The sequence below is a fragment of the Nanorana parkeri genome, unplaced genomic scaffold, assembly GCF_000935625.1.
Source record: "Nanorana parkeri isolate BGI_ZX_2015 unplaced genomic scaffold, ASM93562v1 scaffold316, whole genome shotgun sequence".
NCBI lineage: Eukaryota > Metazoa > Chordata > Amphibia > Anura > Dicroglossidae > Nanorana > Nanorana parkeri.
In genome coordinates this window covers 47,103-74,344 of record NW_017306584.1, presented here as the reverse complement: position 1 = coordinate 74,344, position 27,242 = coordinate 47,103, and the positions used below count along the sequence as shown (strand labels likewise).

The 27,242-nt window shown below is 42.3% G+C and overlaps 2 protein-coding genes across 2 annotated transcripts; both read right to left on the bottom strand.

Moving 5' to 3' along the window:
* TMEM50A (transmembrane protein 50A) lies at positions 1–27,144 on the bottom strand. Its single transcript, XM_018558024.1, has 8 exons — positions 27,134–27,144; positions 14,028–14,120; positions 10,572–10,673; positions 7,648–7,760; positions 5,382–5,449; positions 2,971–3,063; positions 2,454–2,514; positions 1–289 (listed from the first exon to the last, which is right to left on the bottom strand). The coding sequence occupies exons 3-8, from the start codon at positions 10,662–10,664 to the stop codon at positions 244–246; spliced, it is 474 nt and encodes a 157-aa protein (XP_018413526.1). The 5' UTR covers positions 10,665–10,673; positions 14,028–14,120; positions 27,134–27,144; the 3' UTR covers positions 1–243.
* LOC108788284 (microsomal glutathione S-transferase 3-like) lies at positions 19,806–25,587 on the bottom strand. Its single transcript, XM_018558025.1, has 4 exons — positions 25,334–25,587; positions 22,090–22,212; positions 20,953–21,025; positions 19,806–19,950 (listed from the first exon to the last, which is right to left on the bottom strand). The coding sequence occupies exons 1-4, from the start codon at positions 25,466–25,468 to the stop codon at positions 19,850–19,852; spliced, it is 432 nt and encodes a 143-aa protein (XP_018413527.1). The 5' UTR covers positions 25,469–25,587; the 3' UTR covers positions 19,806–19,849.
* Positions 27,145–27,242: the final 98 nt, after the last annotated feature.

Below are 27,242 nucleotides of genomic sequence, written 5' to 3'. Positions count from 1 at the left end.
CACAGGTATTTGATTTTAATAAACATTTCATTATTTTCCTTACAAAATTCACACATAGAAACAAGAAAACGTTTATTTAACACAAAGTGCAAAAGTCTGTCACTTTCTCTCTTCTTTTTGGTAACATATTTGAAGGTCCATGAATATCAAGGAGATCTGAATTGAAAAAGTCTTGCATGTTATTACTAGGAATGTGTATTAAAAAAAAAAAAGATACATGGAAACCAAATATGTTGGTAAAGTCTATTGCCATAAATCTTCAGTGCGGCCAAATTTGAATACAAGCCCTCTGTGAATTGAAAAAAAAAAATGCATAAGAATTCAAAGCGTTATCAATTTAAAGTTATAATACCATAACATACGAAACAAAAACAAAAATCGCCTCCAGGTCAACATGATGCATTGCAAGGTAGGTGGCAAACTTTAATGCATATCCTTACTCACTTCTGTTCAAATGTTTTTTACATCAATGCCAAGTTAGAGGCTCTGCCTATAATATCACATGATCAGTCTCAGGGTTCTTATAAGCACACTGAACCCCTGATAGCCCATTCACACCGGTTCCTGCACTAAATGCTCAGAGGATGGTGTGCCTGGCACATCGCACTGTTTACCTTTTTTTTTTTAGAACAAGTGACATTACATCAAGTTCTATGGGCACAGTGAGGAGCGAGGCGGTTGTACCACTTGGTATGTCACTGGACTGAAAAAAGTACTGCCTGCACCAAGCCCATCTGTGACAAGGCAAGTTGCCTTGTCTTGCATTAGGGCTGTGCTGGAAAAAAACCGGCCAGTACAGCTCCAATGCATCTTGTGTGGATGGGCCCTAAAATTCCTTTAGATGTGCATCACCCTGTGCAAACATGTCACCAAAGAGAAAACTCAGCAGAAATTACAGAAGGAAGTTGAATTTCAACTTTAATGTCTATGTAGATTTCTGAGCAAACAGTGACCCAAATGCAGGGAAGCCAAGGGCTTTGCAACAAATGTCTGCAAGAAATCGGATTTTTATTCTTTGGCAGATGTTGAAGATCCTAGCAAATGCAGTTTGAAATGGAGAGGTAGTTTTAATAGCATTCAATTTTAAAATGGGCTTTAGGACAATGAGACACTATAAAAAGTGTGAAAATCAGTTTTAATTTTACAGCTAAAAGCCCAGTAGTAGCCACTGACAGCTTTCTTGTATTGAACAGACAAGAACAGAAAGTTAGCTGTATGGTATAAATTAGTACACCTTCCCCCACCCACGTTACCTTGAATATCTTATATGAATCTTTTCATATTGGCTGATTATTATGAAAGCCTTACTTAAATATACAAGAGTAAAACATGTTAACTGGCCCTATAACATGAAAAACATAAAACAGGGAATTTGGTTTCTCATCAATCATCGACTGAAAGATCTACTAACCAAAAATCTATTCATATCAGGGCATAATTTACAGTGTCAGTCCACCCACGAGTAAAATCTTAGTTAAAAGTGAATCCTGGTGGGCTGAACCAGCCCTTGGGTTTTTTCCAATACTTTACAAGAGAGAAGCGCCTGCCATAATTTCTGTCACTGTTTGGATTTGGATACAGTCTGGGATTTTATGATGTTCCTACCATCTTTGAAAGTTCTCTTGCAATTTCCATAGTTTTCAATACATAAAACGTTCATCAGGCAGGGTGGGAAGCCCTCATAATTGCCACAGCAGGTGTGTAGAGCCAGGAACCCTAGTGCAGAAATCTCACCAACAGAGTCCCCGTAAGATATAGGTTGTTGAACACCTTGCCGCAGCGTAATGCACATATGCATCAGAATGGCGAGTGTACCTTAATTCAGGTGTACGCAAATACACTTCAGCCGGCCTGCTGTTCTGTGCTGAGAGTCACCAAAGGCTGCTAGTCACCGTTTACAATTGTGAGCTGGTGAGATGGGGTCCTGATCATGTGATCTCTGTGACACAATCACATTATCAGGAAGCCGCTTCTGACCTCGGTTGGTCGTTAGCAGCAAGGGTTAACTCTCCAGCAACTACCCAAAACAAATTCATTTTGGGTTGATTGACATTTAACTCACTCCGGGCTTAATGTTACAAAAAACGTTTTTTTTTCAAAATTTTCCCTAATTATAATAAAAAATAAAACCCGTAGTGGTGATTAAATACCGCCAAAAGAAAGCTCTATCTGTCCCCAAAAAATGGTATAAAATTCATTTCAGTACAGCGTTGCATGACGGAATAAACATCAGTCAAAGTACCGCAGCGCTGAATACTGAAAAATGGCCTGGCCAGGAAGGGGGTCTAAACACCTGGTCTTGAAGTGGTTAAATAAAACAGGCCATATCATGTCTTGCTGCCATTTGATTAGTTACCAGAAATGTCAACTAGAAGCTCTTTAGATGACCTTTTTAAGGTATCATGCAGAAAGTAATGAAGACAAGGAATTTAGGTATGTCAGTATTTACTTACCCAAAGAAAATAAAAGTATTCTGAAAAAACACGGCAATACCAGGATACACTATTTTGGCATCTGTGAAAAACACAATCACGGCTTTAATATAATTTCAAACTTTTTATATTTAAATCACAGTCCTGCATTTAAACTGTATTTGTGTGTATTTTTGTGCAGCTTAATGCAGGACAGACACTGTTGCTGTGTGCATTGAGAACGGGAGTTGTACATGTGTTTTAGGGAAAACCATTCATTTTATGGGCCCCTGAATCATGTCAATGAGATAAACACGCCGAACTACTGTGCTGCACAAAAAGATAAATTGGGTAGGTTTCTGGTCCGTGGACATATGTGGCTCAGGAGAAATTAGGCCGATGTAAGGTGACGCACAAGCGTGTGTAATAGATTAAACTGCTGGTTAAAGTGTGCTTAAAACTGTGCCACAGCAGCTGATAACAGGGAGATGCATGGTTCTTGTTAGAATAAGGTTTAACATTTTAGACACAGAGCATTCAGACCATGAATATATCCTACCTTTTGCAACATAACCACCAAATAATATCCACATGGATGCTATTAGAGATCCAAAAGACAACATGAAACCAAGGAATAGCCAAATACGTGCACCTAAAAAATAAATGTAAATAAGGTTACTATGTAATCCCAGTGTGAGCAAAACCCATGGCTTATAATATTTCCTTCTCTCCGTGTCCCCTAACCTGACTTTTCCATCACAATCAACAGCACAACGTCAAATTAGGGTGCTCGGAGTAATCCTTGATTTTGACCTGTCCAGTTAGCCCCAGATCCAATCACTATCCAAATCTTGCCAACTCAACCTCTGTAATATTTATAAAATTCACCCCTTTTTAACAAATGACACTGTAAAGCTTCTAATTCACTCCTCTAATCTCTCACCTCAACTACTATAACTCCATCCTTGTTGGCATACCACTAAAAAGGTTATCCCTCCTTCAGTCTATGATGAATGCTACTGCCAGACTCATCTATCTTACCTGTCAGTTCCCACTGCGCCTCTCTGCCAATCCCTGTACTGGCTCCCACTTGCCCAAAGAATAAAATTAAAAATACTAACAACAGCAACATATAAAGCCATCCACAACTCTGCCCCCAGCTACACCACCAACCTCAACTCAAAATATCACCCAAACCGTTCACTTCATTACTCTCAAGCTCCCTCGTCACCACCTCACCATACTCGCCTGCAGGACTTCTCCAGAGTGTGTCCTATCCTCTGGAACTCTCTACCCCAATCTGTTTGCTTATCTCCTACTCTGTTTACCTTTAGGCGATCCTTGAAAACGCATCACTTCAGGGAAGCCTATCCCACCTCAACATAATTCTCCTATATTTCTTCCATTAACTCATCCAACACAAGTATTACCTTGTATCACTTGCCATTAAAAGAGTCAGTGTTTTTCCCCATAGTTCTCCTTAGGGTAACGGGAGGACACAAACTAGCGTCCTCCCGTTACCCTAAGCTCAGTATACCGCGAGCTACAGCTCGCGGTATACTGAGACGCCGGAGCGGATCCCGACGTAGATGACGGCATCCGCCCAGCTACGTGAGTGACAGCTGGCTCTGCCTATCTAGAGGCAGAGCCAGCTGTACCCGCCCCCTACCCCGTCCGTTCCGCCAGTCAGCGCTGGCAGATTGGAGCGGGGAGAGGGGAATCCAGCCCTCCCCCTGTCACGGCAGAGAACCTGGTATGTGTTCGCTCACTTCCGATCTACTGAGCCGACCTGTGACAGTCTCATTGTCACAGGTCGGCTAGAACTATGAGGCGAGTGAAAAGCACTCACCTCATAGTTCTCCTTTAATAAATACTGATCATGGTAAGTTAATTACAAGCAAGCAAACTATGTTACACTAGTTCCCTGACTCCCAGCATCCCTTGCGGCTAACTGGGTGTGCATGGATTTTCTCTTGTAGGTGTAGTCTAAGCAAACTATAAAAAATAACAGTGCGAACCATAAAACATCTAACTGCCCAGACTACTAGTGCCAAGTGGGATAGCAAAAATGCACAGTCCTTGGTTCCACCCTATAGCAGCATGGCTGCGTGGCCAAGCCAAGCTGATTTTGCAGGGCCAGATTGTGGGTCATAAGGAAAAATTCCTTTTCAACCCTATCTTGATGATGCAGGAAGTCTATCACCTTTGGGTTATACTGCCACCTACAGGAGGATTGGACATGGTCAGATAAAAGTGCAGGTTAAAATGAGTTGTAATTAACTCATCCAAAGTGACTGAGCTTGAGACGATTTGCAAATAAGAATGGCAGAAAATCCCCCAATCCAGGTGTGCAAAGCTTGTTGAGTCATACCCAAAAAGATTCGAGGCTGTAATTGCTGCCAAAGGTGCTTCAACAAGTAAAGGGTCTGAATACTTAAGTACATGTGATATTTCAGTTTTTTCTTTTTAATACATTTTTTAATAAATTCACAAACATTTCTAAAATTCTGTTTTCACTTTGTCATTATGGGGTACTGAGTGTAGATTAATGATAATTTATAACTGTATCAGACTGCAACATAGTAAAATTGAAGGGGGTCTGAATAATTTCTGAATGCACTGTATATTCAGTAGTATAAAGTATACAACCAATAAAGAAATAGAAAGAATAGGGGGGAAAATGAAAATATTTTAAACCAAAGTTGAAAAAAGAAAATAAAGAACAATGGTGATATAATTTGTGTGCAATGATTTTAACTAAATTGTTGAAATGACAATACAAATGTATGCATTATTGGCCATGTTTAGCACAATAAAAACCCTCATGCAATGGGTGGAAACACATTACAACCAATCAGAATTCATCTTTCACTGATTTTACTTTAGTGTTAATAAATCTGGCAGAACATGGCTCCATTATTAAATACACCTTATGTTTTCAATTTCTACTTAATCCAAATGAATATTTACCTGTTTGCCCCAAACAACCCTCACCGTAGCTATCACCGCGAACCTGTCCATTAGACACTGCATTAATCCTGTAAAATAAAAATACTGTCACTCAACTGTGTACATCAAAACATGTAGTCATAGTGCGTATCAAAAATGGTTCTGTAGCTAAACTATGCAGTCTTTTTCTTGATATCCATTAGAGCGGTTTCATATCACAATTTATCCTGTCTTTTTATTTTCTTAAGGCTGAACTCCAGGAGGTCATAAAATGCAGAAAAATAATGCAGCACTGTAATTATTAATACATCATCAAAATGTATTTTTATGCAAGTAGCATACGTATCTGAATTTGACTTGGTAGCAACCTCTTGCAGTCCCTGTACCACAGAGCTCAGATAGAGGAAGGGAAAAAACAGCACAAGGGGCCAGTCAGGTGTGCTGCATTCGAAGAAACATACTAATAGGAGGAGAAAATAGATTGGCAGAGGAGCTCATGAGTGTACTGCTTCTCCTTCCACTGTCCAGTCACGGGGTGAGGGAGGGGGATGGGTAAAGAAACCTGTAAGTTACCTTTGGCAAGAAGATGAGGCAGATTGCCAGAGGAGCTCATCAGTGTACCGCTACCGCTTATGGGGAAAGACCTGTAAGTTACCTTTGGCAGGCAAATGAGCTCTCATATACTGTATGTATCTCATCTGTGTATTTAGCAATTAGCCTGGAGCTCAACTTTAGCAGAAAAAAAACAAAAACACATTGAGGGATATTTATCAAAACTGGAGCAAACAAACTCTGGAGTAGTTGTTGATTGCAACTTTCATTTTCAAATCTTAACTAAACAAACTGAAGAGAGAAACTGATTGGTTACCATCGACAGCTGTTCCAGATTCTGTCTACTCCAATTTTGATACAGTCCCCACATTGTACTGGGGGTCTCCTCTAGGCTTGCAACAACTAAATCGATAAAATGTATAATGAAAATCGTTGTCAACGATTCTCATTATTGATTAGTTGAGTTCGATTAGTTGATTCAGCTCAGCCGCCGCTCTGCCTGCAGTGCGATCACCCGCACCAGAACGTGCTGTACCGCCATGCTTTGCACTTTAGTGCAGTGCGATTGCAAAAAAACATGCATGCAGTTTTTATTCTGAAGTAAATGTTATGTTTTTAACACTCAATTTGTGCATTTAATTTTAAATAGATGGTATTTGTTGTTTTTTTATCCTATTAGTCGATCAAAAAAATCGTCCAACTAATTGATTATAAAAATTATCATTAGTTGCAGCCCTATTCTACTCCCCACTGGCATATATTGAGAACTACTGGCTGTAACAGGAGGCAGGGAATCTTGCCACCGGGATCCTAAAAGCCAACAACTCTTTCAAACCCTGCACCTGAGCATTCAAAACAGTATCCATTTTAGGCCTTTAATATGTATATGAAAGCAACAGAGCAAAACTTAATGTAAAAATATAATAATTAACTTGCTACAATTATCCACAAAGTTTTCACAGATCTCAGGACAGAAAAATGCAGAATGTTAAAAGAAAACTTTTAATCAATAATTCCAATAGCAGGTTCATGAGTCGGAAAAGACCAGGAAAGGTCTAAATCAAGGCCAAAGGCCAAAATAAAATCAGGTTTAAGTTCAGCTTTCAATAAACAGCAAAACAGCCCTAGACCCCTTTCACACGGCTGCTCCAATTGGGTCCGCCCGTCCGTTTTTCAAGCAGACCCGATCAGATGCCCAATGCAAGTCTATGGGCAGCCATTCATTAATAGACAGGTGTCCATTTACACCGGGTTACCCCTGCCTCCGGCCAGATCCAAAGAAATGAACGGAACAGTGTTCCGTTTCACCGGATCGGGGGTAATCTGATGTACATGGACACATGCCCGTTTACATTTAATTCCCCATAGATTGGCATGGGGTCCGGTAATTGCAGTTGCGATGGAGGAAAAAACTGTACAGACACCGATGTCACAGCGTTGACATCCACTCTGTACTGCTCTGATCAAGAGAGGATCCATGCCTGTGTGAAAGGGGCCTTATAAACACTGGAGCAAGCACTTTAGAATAATAATCTACCAACACAGTACTTTCTTACTACAAAACAAATATTGCTGCTTGGTTTTAGTTGTATTATGCTTACTGGTGTCATGGCATTTCTCGCTGCACTTGGACCTAATGTAATGCTGGCAGAATTTCTAAGGTGAAGGCAAGTGGACAGCTAAAGATCAGCTTTTAGAACTACAGCAATGGCTACAGCATTCACACTGTACTTACATCAGAAAAGCTAAAGTTGCTATAACACCACAAGCATGATAAGAGTGGTTCAGGTCTTCTTGCGAAGGATATTTCACAGCAGCATCAATAATTATCCACCAGCCTGTGAAAAACTGCACACAAAAAAAAAAAAAAGACAAGTCATTTCACATCATAAATAGCTACTTCATCACATACTCTCACTTTAAAAAAGATCCACGTTTACTGAGAAATTATATTTAAATTATTATACAAACCAATGTGTAACATATTATAAAAGACCGCTCCATGTTATTCTACAGTGGCACATATTTTCTAAAAACATAAAAAATAATAATCAAATAGCACTTCTTTGTAATATGGCAACCTGAAAGCATTCCATACACCCTTGGTGTACACAATGTCCCCATTGCTTGCTTGAGATGCAATTACGTTGGGAAAATATCTGCGTATCACTCTCAGGAGAGTGTGTGCTGTGCAGGCTACACACAATGTTTGGGAGGTGCCCAGACAGCAGAGTTTAATTTGGATTTTTTTAAAATAAAAGTGTTTAAGGATTTTGTACTATTCAGTTTTTCCTTGCCTTCTTACGTCTAACTGCGGGGGTTGGAAGAATGAAGAGAGGAGTATAAAGTTATAATGTTCTTAAAGAGGAACTACTGGATTATTTTTTTCCTATACAAACCTGAAATTTCAAAGAAAACAGAGTTGTTAAAAGGGCAACATATCAGAGCAAAGGTGAAGAATAAAATAGGTCAAAGGCTACACTGGCAATGAAATCTATTGTTGGCAATAACCTCATCTGCAGCACACTGAAATCAATGTACAGGTGAAACTCGAATAATTAGAATATCGTGCAAAAGTGATTGCAGTAAGTGCTGCAAAAGGGGCCCAAACCAAGTACTGAGTACATATGCATGCTTGTACTTTTCAGAGGTCCGATATTGTTCTATGTACAATCCTTGTTTTATTGATTGCATGTAATAATCTACTTTTTTGAGGTTGTGGATTTGGGGTTCTTGGGGTTTTCATGAGCTGTAAGCCATAATCATCACAATTATGACAAATCACGGCTTGAATTATCTTGCTTTGCATGTAATGAGTCTATCTCATATATTAGTTTCACCTTTTAAGTTGCATTCGTGAAATAAATGAACTTTGCACGATATTCTAATTATTCGAGTTTCACCTGTATATGAGATGATGGGCACAAGGTACGTAAATCTCGAAGTAGCAAAAATTTACTGGCCAGTGTAGCTCTTAAAAGGGTGTTGCTCGTACCAACTTCTCAGGATGCAGTTGTCAGTTAGGCCTCATTCACACTGACGCGCATATACGCGCGTATAGTACCATATGCAAATAAATGGCTCCATACACATAGCTGCATATGGAGCCGTATATTTGCGTAGTGTAAAAATGCGCGAAAACAGAATGGAAGCGAGATGCGTCCGGGCAAGGTATTTCTGTGTATATACGCGTTTGCGCGTACAGATCATTAACATTTCTATTACGCACGATGCATTGTGGGATTGCAAATAGCACACGCATATACGCTAATATATACGCGCATGTACGCAATATACAATTTTGCTCTTGCGTTGTGTGTGAATGAGGCCTTACTACGGTACTGCACGTGAGGGCATATAGCAGAAACATGCATGTTATAGACAACACCAACACTGTCCCCAAGTTTCTAGTAATACATTTTTTATGTGCAGCCATTTTTGAAACTGTGTAAGGTGAGGTGACAAAACAAATCAAGCTATAAACTCCCTGTAATAGAAGAGCTCTTATACTCACCTCTTCCGCAGCCCATATGTCATACCTTCTCTCCGTTGCAGTGCTGCAGCCTCCAGCAATCACTATGGCATTCAACATCTCCGGGAGTGTCAGGTGCCCATGTGCTATGGTTTCATCACTACAGGACTCAGCATTAATGTAGGAGTAGGAGGATGGAACCACCCTGTTCAGCAGGAAACGCAGGCCCCCTGCACTCCTAGAATGCCTTTCAAATCCTGAAGAAACTGACAGAGGCTGCAAGTGCTTGAACAGAGGGGAAATAAGTCAAGTTGTATAAGAGCTCTTCTATTGCATGGAGCTTTCATCTTGATTTTTTTTCATCACTCCACAGGTTCGCTTTGAGAAAAGATCAAATGATTCCCATCTAGAAAGATACATCTGCGATAAATTCAAAGGATCACTCAATAAGTTGATATCGATAGGTTCCTTGAAAGTCTAGAATCTGAAGTAAACTTTTTTTTCTCGCTGGCTACAACCAGAAATATTGTTCCAAAGAATTTCAAACAATGAAATGGAAGGTCTCGCAATAAGCAAAGAAACTTTTATTCATGACACACGGTTCCGGTTCTGCAATTTATCAGAGGGATCTACAATCCCTAATTAAAGCAGAACTATGGGCAAATCAAATCCTAACCCTTGCAGAGGGGCTACCCCTGCACTGCAAGTGTTAAGAGCTCATTTTGGCTAGGGAGCTAAAATAACAAAATAATACTTACCTGGACCACGATCCCGGCTGGCTCCTACACCACTCCCTCCAGCAATGGTATGTCCCTCGGCATCCTCACGTTCTATACACAGGACCTTAAGACTGAGGGGAGCGAGGTTGAAGGGACCAGTCTAAGAGCAAGCCAGGATCACGGTTCGGGTGAGTATAACTTTGTTATTTTAGCTCCCTAGACATAAGGAGCACTTAACCCTTGCAGTGACGGGGTTTTATTTGTCAAGAGTTCTGCATATGATCCCGTACAATATCTATGATACAAAATGCAGATCTAACCGTAGCAGATCACCTATACACAGAACAATTTAAACAACAGTTTCAGAGAGCTTCATAAATTACTTGTTTGGTTTGGTACATGATCATCAGGAACAATTTATGCTAGCAGAAAAAGAGAAGAGAGGTAAATAGAAACTGATATACTCACTAGAACACCAGCCGCAACAGATGCTATGGTGTTCCTCTTCTCACCCCAGTCAATGCATTCTGAGCACCGTACGCTGTCAAGAAAGCCAGACATCTTCAAAAGACCTACAAGCAGATATTAAGAACAGTAAACAATACAGAACAATCCAAAATCAAGAGTATGAGAAGAAACTAGAATGTTCAGAATAATGCATGTATAATCTATTCACTTACATAGTGCAGCACTTTGCAGAGTACATGTACATATCACATCAGTACCTGCCAAAAAAAATTCTTCCCATGCTCGCATTACTGTATTGCATGACCATTGAGTTGAGGTGGCCAACTTGGTAAAGGCATGTCTGACATACCCAGAAGCAACAGATGCTGAGGATTCTATCACTCCTGGCTGAGAGTGAAGATACAGTTCACCACCTATGGGACTGGAATGTAAAGTATTTCTTTCATATAGAGTTCTATTTTTGCAAAGTGAAGTGACAATCAGAGCAGCTCCCAATTTTAAGCTGAAGAAATACATACCTGGTGAACCGACAGACAGTCCTAAAAAGGATGTGGAAAAACTTTGCATGATAAACCCTGGTAGATACAGACAAGGTTATTTAGGGGAGTGGTGTATGCACATGATTTCCCACAGATGATTCATGTGACTTGCAGCTTGAATGGATCTCATTTATATGTAATGCACATTGCTCTCATAGGTATTACTGGGACGGTTCACTTCTGATGGTTCCGCCATATATTTTAACATACATGCAGAGGTTATAAAAACAACGGGATTGGCTGCACTAAACATGGGGCTCGAGATTCCTTAGTTTTACCCTAGATTCATTACATTTTCTGTGTGTGTAACTTTCAAAGCTACAGCATGTATTCACATTCAAATAAGCAATCCGAAAGTGCTGTTTGCATAATGTGAAAAGCATGGCATGAACTATTTATTTAGTAAAAACAAATGAATGTATTGCATATCTAAATAACATAAGCAGCTGAGAGCATGCTACTATCTGAAGCCGGGCCAACTAAGCACATCCTGAGTAGTGATGGGCTCGGGCGTGTTCGCAGCTCCACGTGCCGAGCCCGCCAGGAAGCTGACAGCGTCGCAGCACCAATCACAGGTACTGAGACATTTTCCCGGTCCGCAGCTGCAGAGATTGGGATATGTCTCAGTGCCTGTGATTGGCGCTGCAGCCCTGTCAGCTTCCTGGCGGGCTCGGCGCGTGAAGCTGCGCACAGGCCCGAGCCCATCACTAATCCTGAGCACTCCCCTTCCTTGTAACCAAACAGTTCCAGGCATACCACTACTCTGCTGAAGGAAAGAACACCATTTCTTCCCGGTACTCGTTAGACTGATTCATACTCCACTAGTACCATCTACTGCCTAGCTCTCTTTCATCTTCTAGTGCTTCTGGATGTGACCCCTAGGTACAAATGCTAAAGATCAAGTCACATTCTAGAGAGTAAAGAAACACTTACCTGCTCCTGGTCAGGGCTGCTTTACCAATTGCAGTCCTGGAACACTGCCTAAGTGCCTAGGGCCCCACATATTAGCACCAATCCTTAAAATGTACAAATTGTAACTTTTTTCCTTTTTTTTGTTGCTTTCCTCAGAAGACTGTAGTTCAACAAAACATGAAACAATCTCATTCACACCAGACGCAGTGCGTTCCAGCCCGATTCTGGACAGAACGCACTGCATCGCGCCTGGCTCAGTATGTTGTGGGGCAGAAGAGGATGAATGGCACCATAGCCACGCCCTCAGTCCGCAATGCGATCAGCCACACAGCACATTATACCTGCGGTCCGAAAACAATAGTGCTTCCAGCATTTTGTTCGACCCGACCTGGACCGGACCGCAGGTATAATGTGCCTTACGTTCCCGTGCGGCCGATTGCATTGCGGGCGGAGGGTGTCTGGTGTGAATGAGGTCTTATTTCTCATGTTTGGTGGTCTGTAGACATGAAAATTAATCCTGCATTTAACCCTTGCACTATCACTGATGTATGCCAAACGTCAGCAGCAGCGGGCCCCTGTAAACAGACTGCCGATGGATATACCTGCCTGGAGTCTATTTGCCTGTGTTAGGGCTTGTTCACACCATATACACTGCATCTCATAGTAAACTCCCCCCTGCGTTCTGGGGCGAGGCGGTGTCTAAAGGTGCCCATAGACCTTACAACCATCGCAAGACTTTTGTCTTGCGATGGCTGTAAGGTAATTTAAAAAAAACATACGATCTGCCCATCTTGGACCGGCAGATCGTACTTGTGACCATCGCAATCCCGCCCCTACTGAGGGGCGGGTTTCCGATGACCGCAATGCTGAACGGGCAGTGTGCGGCAATTATCTTACGAGCAGGCCACAAACCAGCCGAAAATCGTAGATTCTCAGCTGGTTTTCGAACATGTTCGTAAGACAAAAGTCGTGCGACCGTACAGTAGAAACGGTCGCACGCCTTCCACACACCTTGCGATTATCAGACAATAAATCGCAAGGTGTGTGGGCACCTTTAGAGTGAATGGCACCGCAGCCACACACCCCACCCGCAGTGCAATCACCCGCGCGAGAACGCAGGCATAACTATGCTTGCGTTACGGTCCAGTGTGATCGGAAAAAATGGTGCATGCAGCATTTTTTTACCGATCGCACTGGAACATTGCACAGGCGCACTCAGCTTTTAAGCTTTGCATGTTAGCTATCCATTTACTTGGCACAACCTCATAGTTTACATTTTACACAAATATTGGTATTATATTGTGTTTTTCGTGCACTAAAATTAACTTGTGTATTTTCTACTTAAATTTTAGGCTTGATAAAGTGTTGCGCTAATTCTATGCAACATGAAAACTGCCACCATTTCATTCTACAGGGTCTGCGCTTTCAGGAAATATATAAGTCTTAGGAGTTTTAGTAATTTTCAGGCCTAAAATGTGGATTATATCATGTGTGCAAAAAAAAACTGCTCTGGCATCAAAGCCTGCATAGTTGTGAAGTTGATGTGACAGGGGCCTCTAAGCCCCCTCACCTAAATAAAAAACAGGATTAGGTTCACATGAAAATACCCTTCATCTGAAAACAATCCATCAACAGATCTGCATGTAAAAATCTGCAAGAGAAAGTTTTTGTGCATGGGAAGAAATGTTTGCACACAAATCCAGAAGTGCAGCCTTCTGACAACAAGGGGGACGCATGATTATACCCCCATGAATCACGTCTGTAAATCGGAAAGCACTACTGCTGCCTGTAATAATGACCCCTACCTGTTCTTGATACAGTCCGTGACAACCCTACCTCGACGATGAAGGAGGTCACAGTATCCAAGACAAAGAAAGTCCCTGAGTTTACAGCGTTCGTATACCTAATATAGTGTTATGCTGGTATCTAAACACATAGCTACCCAGCACGGTTGTATTAGTCTGATCACAGCAAAACCTGACCAATATAATAAACAAGAGAACAAACCTTACGGATCCTGGCCGGTGATAAACAATTCTGAGGGATGCAGTGACGCACAAGCAGTTTGAGCCTATTCCCAGCAGAGGAAGCCGAGAGGCTGAAGCCACTGGCGGCCATCTTACTACAGGAAGCTCAGCCGGCGGCCTCAACTTGGCTAAACCCTGCTGACGGGCAGGCCACATGACTTGTGGCAAAGACCCCTTGTTGTTCTAAAATCCTAAACACTACAGTAAACGCGGGTTTATTTGTAAAAATAAGACTGTAAACTAAACTGTGGCATCCATTTTGGTAATGGACAGAAGCAGGAAGTGATCGGCGTTCTTCGGCACAGGATGTCAGGCTGTTAAAGGGACCTCACCACAATACCAAGCCCTAAATAAAAGCATATAGTGTTGTCACGCCTGAAATTTATTACAGTTCTCCTTAAAGCGAAACTGCATGGTTGCCAACTGTCCCAGGTTTACCAAGACAGTCCTGGTTTTCAGCTCTGTGTCCCTGTGCAGGCTTCGTCATGCCCATATAGCCCATATTTACTGTGTTTGCCCTTTGTGTACACGCTGTCACATACAATAAGACTGGGGACCTCCCTCCGAGTGTGCAGTGTCATCACATGACGCTGCTGCATGATTCCCAGGCAGACTCGGGCCACATGGAGAGCAGCTTGGCAGCCTCATCCCTGAGGCTGATACAGAAGCCGGGCAGCTCAGTACCCCCCAGCCAAATTCCTTGCTATCTGCATGACTTTTTTGCTGCATACTTTATTCTGTGACTGAGAGTCTGCACTGATTCTGTGACCTATTTTAGATAGTATTATTGTCACTAGGGCATTTTCAGTGTATGGATGCTACTGGTGATATAAAGATGTTCATGAAGAGATTGGTTCGAAATTTCTGATTGCACTAATGTGTGCACATTAATGGACAATTACTGTCACTAATGTATTATTTGTAGCTGCAATAAAAGTTGCATATGTAAAAATGAATATGTAAAGGTGTCTAATATTGTGCACACATCAGCGTAATCGTGCGTGATGTTATCTCCGCTAGCAACCATATATTTCAAAGAGGGTAGCACAGTGGCATAGGGGTTAGTACTTCTGCCTTGCAGCATTGGGGTTCCTTAATACGTATCCTGGTGAGCCCACTATCTGCAAGGAGTTTGCATGTTCTCCCCGTGTTGGTGGGTTTCCTCCGGGTACTCCGGTTTCTTCCCACACTCCAAAGACATGCTGATAGGTTAAATGGCTCCTGTCTGAATTGGCCCTCACATGTATGAATGTGCCATAGGGACCTTAGATTATAACTCCTTGAGGGCAGGGACGGAGGTGAATGTGCACTATTATTGTCGGCGCTATATAAATACCAGTAATAAATAAGTGCCCTCCTCCCCTCTGCTATCTTTATCTTTTTTCTCCCTGTGAATGTCACAAAACAACAGAGGAGAGGGGAGCGAGGGGGAGCTGAAGTGACAGTCTTGGTGCCGATGTGGTATGTGTAATGTCTGGAGACAGCATTTTTTATTACAGGCAGTGGCAAAACTACTGCCGGTGGCGGGGCACCAGGGCCTGAGGCTGTGGGGGGGCCCAGTGGGGTCCAGTCCTGGGCACCACCACAGCCTCAGTGGGGTCCAGTCCTGCAATATGGGGCAGTGCACGGTTCCGGTGTTCGAACAGCGGGGCCCCGCACTGCCGACGGGCTTCTCAGTGAGGGGGCGGGTCCTGTGACTCCCCTCCCAGGCCGCGTCCATAGTAACAGATGGCGGGAGGGGAGGTGAGTCACAGGAGAGGTGTGTGTGTGGCACAAGCCCCGCCTCTTGCAGTGCATACATCGAAACTCTGGCTGAGGTCCTCTGGCTGGATAAGTCCAAGCGCGGGGGGGTAGGGGTTGTGTACTGTTTTTTTTCATGTAATTAGACAAGTGGATTTTAATGAGAATATTACACTGTAATGTTCCCTATTATAATATATTTCTCTGATTAAATGATTACAGACAGGCCTCTGTTCTATCAAAGTTTGAGACTACGTTAGAATGTGTGACCAGTGACGTGGTCACGCATTTTAACGTAATCTCGCCCAGTTTTTCGGCGGTAGAATAGGTAAAACATTCCAACGCTTTCTCCGCTGTTCCAGGGCAGGTCGGCATCGCAAATCGCATGTGCAGGAGAACCGATCTGCCCTGAAACAGCTGATCGGTCCTGAAATGTTACTTCTATCCGACTTTGTGAGTGCGGTGGAATGTAAGATCGCATTCGAAGAGAAGTAACATTTCAGGACCGATCAGCTGTTTCAGGGCAGATCGGTTTTCCTGCACATGCGCTGCCGATCTGCCCTGGAACAGCTGGGAAAGCGCTGGAATGCTTCACCTATTGGTGGTCACACATTCCACCGCCGAAAAACTGGGCGGGATTACGTTAAAACGTATGACCACGTCACTGGTCACACATTCTAACGTAGCCACAACCTTTGATAGAACACCGCCATCAGGGGGGTATGGCCGATACCCATGTGAGGGGTCTGGGGGGCCTCTTACATGGTATCAACTGTAACGGGGCGGCATGGCAGAGGTGACAGGGGAGGGGGGGTGGAGAAGGCTGGGCCCCAGCAGCAGCAGGTAAGAAGAGTTGGTAGGAGATATAGGGAAAGGGATCCCGACGACCAGACCAGGCCACCTGGGACCCTGACGAGCCCACCATAGAGAGTCTCAGGCGGGCTATGCAGGATCTATGGTGTGCTCTGCAGGGTCTCAGGTAAGTCCAGCACGCTATTGCAACATTAGAGACCGCGGGGGAGGGGGGGCTAGGGCCAGTGTGATCCGCTCCCACACCCCCCCCCCCCCCCCCCCCCCGTCTTGGGAGGGGGGCCCAAGATAAAATCTTGCACCAGGGCCCTTTGGTTATTAGGTCCGCCACTAATTACAGGAGTACATTGCTCAATGTACTCCTGTATCATAAGGGAACTAAAAATGCAAAAAAAGTGTACTCCATAGTGCTGCCCCTCCCCCCGCTTGTGCGCGGCGCCCAGCGCGCACACAAGTGGGGAAACTGTCAGCATGTGAACAGCCAGCGATGGCTGTTTACATTCAAGCGATCGGGCGTCTCTATCGCTTGTACTAGCTGCGGGTGCCGCCGCCGCCACTGCTGGTCCTGAGATCCGCTATCAGTGGAGATCAAAGGGAGATCAGTACACGATCTCCCTTTGATCTCTTCTCGGTCCCCGAATGCAGGAAGTTATGTATACTACATCACTTCCTGCATTCAGTGTCACTCCAGTTAGGGATGACGGGGAGAAGCTGATGAAGTAGATCTCTGCTTCATTAGCTTCTCTGGGGGTCCTTAGGTGACATTAGGGGTCTTAGAGACCTCTGATGTCTTCATAAAGAGGACGTGTTATTTGAATTGGCTATGGAGTCATTCTTAACAGCAACCTGTATGGGATCTGCCATTACTAATGAAGCAATAGGTTCTGGGTCTGCCTTTCTGATTCTGGCTTCACTATTCAATTAGTAATTTGTCTGTAAGAAGTATGCATCAGTGAAGTTTAAAAAGTCTGATCTCTCATCCTGAATGCTTCCTGTGAAATCAGGATGACAGCCCCACAGTTTGCTGCTTTAAAAATTAAATGACAGCTCCCATCTTTCTGTTCTCACTAGGCATATGCCAAACTTAACCGTATATGCAAATATTAAGCCTAATGAACTGCCTTGGTGATCTAAGATTGGGGACCTAGTATTTGTTTGGGTAAAAACTCATATGGCCAAACATACATCGTTAATTCAATCATGACTCAACCTAAACGTCCATATTGTTTAGTATTCAAAATAAAATGTGAATGATAACAGGATACACAAGCCAGTGTGGTTACCATTTAACCACAACCGCCACTGGCACTGTTTACATCACAGCACGCCAGGATGCCAAGAATGTGTGACAATCTGCACGGGTGCATGTGATGTTATCGGAGAAGAAAACGCTTTTAATGAGAACTACAAGAAGAAATAGTATATACACATTATGAAAAAAGTGTAACCTCGCTCCAGTAGCAGGCACTGATAGTACTAATTAACCTATTTGGATTTCAGATGCAATTATGTATGTGCCCCGTTATTAGAGCCTTTAGCTGGCCATACACCTATAGATTTTCGATGGGAAATTTTCATTGTTGCCAAGAACCCTCTTTCGATTCTAGCTCAAATAGCCCATCATGCACAGACAAGTGTCGATTTCGATAATCGTTCATTAGCAATACTAACTCACCGAATTTCATTGATCGACAGAACCGATTTTCGTTTGCGCATGTGCACTGTTCGTGCTGCGATTTTTTTCGTACGATTTTTCCCAATAATCTATCAATTTTTGTACGATTCGAAAAAAGTTTTCCAGCCTCACCCTTTGAGAAAATTAGAGCAGGATTACAGTAAAAAAAAATCTTTTGGTGTCCCATCAACTGTTCGATTATCGTTCAAAAGACCATTTGTGGAAGATTTCCGAACGATAAATCGAAGAGTGTATGGGCACCTTTACTCTCATTTCCTGACAAGATAATGGGCAGTAAAACAAACATTTTTAGTAGCGTAGGGAAGGGTTATAATTGCCGACTCTGTCTTCTTTTACCATTAAAACTCTACCCAGCATCTCTTGTATGGCTGCCACAGAAACAGAAAAAAAGGGGTAAATCTCACAACATATCTCCAGTGGAGTCACAGGCAGAGATAAAAACCTGACACAAATGTTTAATCTTCCACACTCTAACCAAAGCTAAAGCTCGGATAGAATTTCGGCTGATTCAGCAGGATACAGACAAAAAATAAATCTTTCTGTGGGTGGCCCTAGCCCATCGTTAAAAGGATGATCATTAGATCGACTTCTATCAACGGGACATGCTGGAAAAATTGCTGGCCAAACAGTGCTTGCAGCCAATCAGAATACAATGTACACAGGGGGAGATTTGTTCATCTATACTGTTTTTTTCATTCATCCTGCAAGATTGGTTTTAGGGTGCATGGAAGAGCTAAGGCAGCCCATCTCCTTAAACAAAGTATGTTAATAAAGCAGAACTCTGGTTAAAATTGTATTACCCCTTGCAGTGGGGTTACCCCTGCACTGCATGGATTAAGTGCTTGTTTTTTCCTAGGGTAAAAAAAAAAAAATAACTCACCCGATCCTCTGAGCCAGCCAGCATTTAGACCGGTTCCTGGAGCCTCTATCCCTCCCTGCTGCAGTGGTCAAATAAGTGGTCTATAAGTCATCACTTTCTATACACAGTGTATAGGACTTTAGGTTGCTGAGGGACATACCATTAAAAGGAGGAAACAGGATGGAGGGAGCACGGTCACAGTTAGTTGGCTCAGACGAACGGATGAGTATAACTTTGTTATTTTTGACCCTAGACCAAACCAACAGTTAACCCTTGTGGTGTGGGTGTAGCCCCACTGCAAGGGTTAATACAAATGTTATCTGAAGTTGCTCTTAGCCAACTAAGGATATGGAAACAATACAGTATAGTATTTCAATTCAAGTACCTACATGCCAGAACTTTATAACCACAGTTCGAGTTGTTTTTTTCAGTGTTACCATCTATTTAAATTCATAAAACTAGGAGTATAAAAACTCCCAAACCTCAAACTGTTATCTCTGGATCTCTGTAGCTTGACGACTGAACTTCTAGTGTCAAAGATTGTTAGATTATATTGCAAGTAAAAACAGAAGCACAGTACAACCTTAACGAAAACAAATCATTTTATTTTTACTTAAAAAGAAAATGTTAAGGCAGATGGGTCAATACAAATGAAGTAATTCAATTTCAGAAGTAATTCTTCAACATGTTTGTGATCAAACAATGTCAAGAAGTTGAAGGCCTGCTACAACAGACAAAATTAAAACACCAAGCAGACCGATGTATCCGTAAGCACCTTTCATTCTCTTTTCTGGATCTGTAATGAAAGATAAAAAAAATACACTATGAGTAAAATATGTCTGCATGTACACTTTTCCAAATAAAGTAAGTATGCTTTAAATTGTCCTTCAAATGATGATATAGGAGCTTGGATGTTCTGGATTCCTATACAGATACCCCGGCAGACTCTCCTAGGAGCTGTGCTAAGAACATAGAACTGAGAGGCCACAGTACAACCCCAAAACACTTTGGGTTAAACCCCCACCTGTCCTGAGAACACCTGAGTTGAGTCCGTGATCAATGAAATCTACAGCTCTCTTTCAATGTTATACCTACAGAGCTGAAGCCAAAACTGATTTTTTGTTAGTTTTGGATAGAGTAAGGAAGGATTATAACCCCGTCAGCTTTTTTTGCCATCTGTGTCTCATGGGGGAGATTTCCCTATGAGAGGAAATCCTTCCAAAAGAGAGGGAAACTAGTGTCCCAATTGAAAGATCCCTTCTAGATTTTCTTTCACTTTCAGTGATATCGATCACCAGGACAAATAGAGAGGGTGAATCTCCCTAATGGGGACACAGACAGCAATAAAAACCTGACAGGTGTTCTAATCCCTCTCCACTCTATCCAAATCTAAAAGAAAGAGTTTTGGCTTCAGTTGCACTTTAAACTGAACTGTTGTTTTAAACTGTGCAATTAAAATACAGTCAGAAGAAGTATTTGAATATCCACCCAGAAAAAATATTTGACTTATAGGTTGCATAAGTAAACAGTGTTCTTGAATATGTTGGGGACTCCAGCGCCACGATCTCCCAACCATAGTTCTCTCTTCTATGCCCACCCACCTCCTAGTCTTACTTAAGTCTCCCAAGCGAAGGTGCTTCTATTCCGGCTGCATTCTCCATAATATACACTAAATGAAAAGTAGGGAAAAGTGAAGTACTGACCAATGTACAGTTTGTGGATCCTGGTAAAAACCAAACACAGTTGAACAAAAAGTTCCCTTCAAATATAACTATTAATCAGATTCTGTCGTACGTACCGCCTGTGTAATATCCATGAGCATAAGAGAACCGGCTGGTCACCCAGATTGCTCCCAGAACAGAAGACGCAAGCTAAAGAAAGAATAAACGTGTTATCAACATGTCATCTACATATCTAATGTATTAAGGTGGAGCTCCAGGATAAGCAAATATTGTCTAACTGCAAGAGACGTGTGTATTCTTGAATCATGGTGTGTATTTCTTCCACATCTGGCCTGAAATCTAGTGTGAAACTTTGCCTCCGTGCAGGAGCTTCCTGTAATAATGTCCGCTGCTCTTTCGCTTTGTGCAGGAAGACTGGTCTTGTATTAGCCCTCCTGTAGTTTTCTACAGGCCCACTGTAGTCGTGCAACTGCTGGGTCCCTACGTCCAGCACAGTGATAATATTACTGCTACTTCTACAAGGTAATATGTGAGTTTGCAAAAGACATTTCATGGCCACAAAGTGGATTTATATCCTTTGTGGCTATTGAGGAATCATTTTTAAATGAAAGTTTTTGTGGCTGAAGCTCAGCAATAAAGATGCTCTACTTGCAAAATATTCAAAAAGCCAGCTATTACAGTTACTAAAGTAAACTGTAGGCAAATGTAAGTGACCATGAACAATATATATATGCAATTGTTAGTGTTAACACTAAAAATTACAATTTAACATGGATATCATGCCGATTCAATGGCTTTAATGCTTTGGGTCACTTAACCTGAAACAAACATGCAGATTAGGAGCTCTGAATCTAGCTTGACTTTCTAATCTACATGCTTATTTTTGACCAGTGACCCTTCCTCCTCCGGTTGGCCAAAGCATGCCTTGTTTGCAGTATGTCTGACACCGTTTGTTCCTCTTTGGCGCCCTTATATGACCAAACCCGTCATTCTCAATTCAGAATGCTGAATTGAGAAAGCTGGTCGGATGTCCAGTGGAACGTCTTGAAGAAAAATACACCAAGTGCAGTTGCCTTGACTTATTTTTTACAGATATACCATGACCTGGATGAATGAGAACCTTCAGAGATATTAGATATATAGTTACATTTAATAAAGATCTGGCTGCTTGACAGAGTGAACAGCTGGTTTTGGCTGTGCATCATTACATTTAGAAAATTTCAAATCCACATGTAATATATGCGATTACTTACCGGAAATGCAAGACCTGAAATGAGCTGAAAGATCAGCCAGGTGGGATACGCTTCCAGTGTATTCTGATGGGCTCTCTGAATACAGTTAAAAACATTCTCTTTGTCGGAATACATCTGGGGATACTGTAATAAAAACAGCAAAGATAACAGCAGATATTATACCAATAAAGGGAAAAGTTGGATAAGTGAATAACTGAACTTTAATATGGCCTTTAACTGAATCTGGACCAATAACCATTACCTTTATACACTATTAATATTGAACTGTGCCATTTGTTTTATGTGACATTTCTGAATCATCTTGCATATTTACCTTTGAAGTTCTAATTCAACTGAAAACATACTAAAAACTTTTCATATCAATACTGTATATGCATCTGTACCATCAGATTTTGTATTCCTATGCTTAGAGTATGTCAATTTCGAGATAAACTGGTTACACCACACCCACGTGAGGTAATGGCTGTTTTTAACGTAGTAACCATGACTTGCAATTTTACAGGTCGGTTCCCTGATGAAGATAGCAACCTTGCACTTTGAATTAAGATATCGTCATCTCCCTTATCTGGAAATGCAGTGTATGATTACAGAGGCTTTATGCAGCGGGTTTTGTAAGGACATTATAAAGGACATTTCAGAAGTTGTTTGGGACTGAAGCATTATTTGCAGCATCTCTCGACTCAAATGAGAAAAGCTGACTATACACCTCTAGTTTTTTCTTGTTCAACCCCAAGTGCTGAATGAGAGAAAGAACGCTCAATTTCCCCATCCACGTGGATGGAGAAATTATTATCATTATACAGGATTTATATAGCGCCAACATTTTGTGCAGCGCTTTACAATATAAGGAAGACATTACAATCACAATACAGGACAAGAAGGTAAGGAGGTCCCTGTTCTACCGTGATGGACAATTGTATTCTGACAGCCGGCGCCTGCAGCTCTCAGAATGCCAGAACAGTGATTGTATCCAATCAGCTTGTTCAGCCGACAATTTTTAGGTCCAGCTCCTTCAACAAAAATTGACTTAAAAAAAATCAATTTTGTCCAATGTAGGGGTGTCAAGGCTTGAATTTTGGCCAAGTCCTTCTGACTTTGCTGAAATTCAATCAGTGTAAAGCCAGCTTTAGCTTACAGTACTGCCTTGTGTGGGCAGTATGGTCATTCTAATAGGGGTCAATGGTTGAGTATTTTAGAGAACATGAGAAGTGGCATGTTTATTGAATGTGGAAAACTTCCTTAGGGCTAAGCTACTGTATGTGGTACCTTCAGCTTTCAGGGCTTGTTCACACCGAAAGCGTGTGCGTTCCAGAGTGGTGGCTGCTGGAACGCACCGCGATCGCTAAGAAACTTCCCCCGCGTTCTGGGGCATGGAGGTGCACTGAATTCAATGGCACCGCTTCCACACACCCCCGCCCACAGTGCGATCAAAACTTTTCCAGCGTTCCGTTCCACTGCTGACGCACAAAATAGGGCTTTAGTTTTGCCACGTGTCCGATCGCACTGCGGGCGGGGGGCGTGGAAGTGGTGCCATTGAATTCAATGCACTGCCACGCCCCCCTCCCAGAATGCGGGGGGAAGTTTCTTAGCAATCGCGGTGCGTTCCAGCAGCTACCGCTCTGGAACGCCCATGCTTTCGGTGTGAACAAGCTCTCAAAGAAATGTAAAACAACCTTATGCCCAGTTTTTATTTACTCATTAGGTTACTAATACGTGGCAGGCAGCAACATTAAATGGCAATGTCATGGAGTCTGTTACAACCTCTGAGCAGTATCTAGTAGCAGAGGTACATGTAGAAGAGGAATTACTTATCCATGTCAAAGATTAAAGTAGAACTATAGCTAAAGTTTTTTTTAATTAGCTTTGGGTAGAGTAAGGGAGAGTTATAACCCCTCAGCTTTTTGTGCCATTGGGGTGATTTCACTTCATGTCTAATAACCACAACAGGAAGTGAGAGGGAATCCCTGGTGGTCAGCAGGGTCACCAGAACTACAGTAGTCTTCTTTTCTTCAAGATAAGCAAGCACAGGGTAAGCAATCCAATGGAAAAGAAAACAAGATTTTTACTGACCCAAGCACAGAACTCTGCAGAGAATATGGAATGCTATTCAGTATTTGTTATAGTTAGGGTCGTCAAGATCACTTACAAGACCTGCCATGTACGTCTGTGCTACATTTTATATTAATAGGACAGAAATCTAAGGGGCCTACTTATGAAGAGTCACGTCCATTAAAAAGTAGCTTCCCCAGGTCATAGTTGGCGACACAAATTGGCAAATCCCAAAAAACGTGAATGGTGACAACACCTAACAGTGCAATACCAGATCAGCAGTCAAAACGGGGTGTTTGGTCACAGATTGTGAACCCCATCACAAAATAGGCCTCTGTGTCATTACGGTTGATTTTAGTGCATGTTAATGCATGATTTTTCATGCATTGATGTGTGTTGCGTTAAGGCAACCCATTCACTTTTTATGAGCCATTAAAGAGCCTCAGCAAACACAAAAACAGACCTGTATTACTTTAAAAGGTCCTTTCACACATGCAAAATCCGTGCCCATCAGCAAGGACTCCCTGCCCAGATACCCTGCTAATCGAAGCTGTACAGAACAGATGTCACTTTTGTGACATCTGTGTCCATTCAGTCTATTACTCCATCTCCTGATGGAGGAAAACACTAAACTAACCGGATTTATGTTAGGTCTATAGGCAGTCAGATGTAAGTGGGCATATGTCTGTATACGTCTGATTGCCTCCGATCCGTCCCACTCAGGACCACCAAACCTAGATGGACTCGGAGGCAATCGGATGTAAACAAACACATGCCCACTTACATCCAACTCCCCATAGGCTAACTGAAAAACTGACAGGCAGACATGATCAGAATTCTGTGCAAAAGGGGGCCTTAGGCGACACAGCACGATGCATAAAGGATTCACATCTGTGCTCTGTAGTGCTGACCTGTTTATACTGTATGTGCGTTGGGGAGCCATTCAGAATAGCCGGTAATGCATATATACAACACACTGTAATGCATTCTGTTAACGCGGTTTAAAACACTTAGCTCAAATTGTTTAAACACTTTAAAAGTAAAGAAGAAATTCTACCATTCTTTTATGCATTCCTGTGCCTTCAGATAAAAGATATCTGATGGCACAGACCGCACTGATCAATACAAATACATTAACAATTAACTCTATTTGCATCACTAATACATATGCAGCAAAATCTGCCTGAATGATTACCTTGACTCCATACTTCTTCCTTGCTTTCCCCACATTTATACCAAGATACATAATTAAGACATAGCTGTAGACGAAGGTAAAGATGACATAGGCAAAATTCTGGGGCAGTATATCGTCGATGCTGTCTGCAGTCATGGTTGGAGCTGTCTCTGTGGAGTTTGTGGTGCTGCAGAGGAACACAGCACTGCTTATGCAACTCCCTCTCTGTTCTATTCTACTAACCTTTGTACAAAGTGCTCTGGTTGCATGGTGCAGCCCATTGTGGGCCTGGGAGGAGCTTCCCCAGGAATGCAGCTATATATTTGTATGTTTGGCTCTTTAAGGCAGTGCAGGAAGATTACAACAAGCTATGATTGCATATGTTGTAAGAATAGCAATTGTGTTATTCTGCCATGTTTAGAGGGTGACTGAACCTTAACAAAAAAAATCAGGGCTCACATAGGAAGACTTTATGATGCCAAACTATAAATATACTGTATATGTACACCTGGATCAAGCAGAAAGCTTACTGCCAACTATGCTGGCTGTAGGGGACATGGCAGTATTCTCATCTACTGGCATTTCTTGCAGTGTCAATAGTTTGTGGTGTGTCAGCCAATATCTGAATGTTGCAGTGGTGAGCACTGCCGCCTTGCAGCCCTTCAGGCATGTTTATTATTCCCAAGTAACAAGTGCCATACAGTTTTGTGTTCTTATATTTGCTAAGGTTTACAAAGCGGGCTTACATGTGAAAATGTACAACTTACATTTGTAGGTAGAGTTGTAGGGTTGAGTCTGTTTCACTCCCAGAAAATAACATTGATTGCTGATTCCTCATTGGAAAGTGGAGCAAATGACGTTCTCGTGCATGAATTGTTATACAGTGTATTTATTTTATTACAGGTATATATAGCGCTGAAAACGTACACAGTACTTTACAGCAACGTGCCCATTCGCATCAGTCCCTGCTCTCAAGCAGATTACAATCTAAGGTCCCTATCTCACATACATACAGGGCCAATTTAGACAAGAGCCAATTAACCTTCCAGAGTGTCTTTGGGGTGTGGTAGGAAACCCACACAAGCATGGGGAGAACATGCAAATTCCTTACAAATAGTGTCCACACTGGGATCTCTTTAGCTTACATTCTTCATTTTAATAAGAGCTGAATCATAATATACAGATTAAAATCTCTAAGGGCTTGTTCACACGATGTCCGGATTCTATCCGGACCAGAACAGTTCGCTCCTGCACTAAAAATGCATCCCAATGTATCCCTATGTGTTTTATGGGCTCCAGTTCTCACCAGCGCAATCCGTTCCATTCCGGACAGAAAAAATACTGCATGTCACATTTTCTCTGGTCCGGAACAAACGCGTCGAAAACGCACCGAAAATGCACCGCACTGCAGTTAACAGCTGACAGCCCTACACCACAAAAAAATAAGGAACTGGAACGTGGTAAAATGCGTCGAAAACGCGCTGCACACATAGCACCGCGTCTGCAGATCTGCACCAGATCTGGACCAGAAAATGGTGTGAACAAGCCCTAAGGAATGCATAGTATGTGAAAGGATGCATGACAATGTTTAGGAAATCATGTTTGTATGTAGAATATGTAATTATACTGGTACAAAGGGGCAGCCAAATTTACTTATGACATGCTCAGGCTCTACTTCCTGCTTTGCAGCTGCCTCCAACAATGCAACTTTACAAGTTGGCTGATGCATTGAAAACAATGCACTCCCTGTGTGGCTGATCCCATTTTAAAGGCTAAGTTCACCTTTTGGACCATGTTTCATGTACACACACACACACACACACACAGTCTGGTGTTGATTGCTTAATTCGAGGCACTGCCTACAAAGCCGCGTCATTCACTCACAGATCCTCTGACATTGTTTTGCATTGACTACAAGTCCCATCGGTCA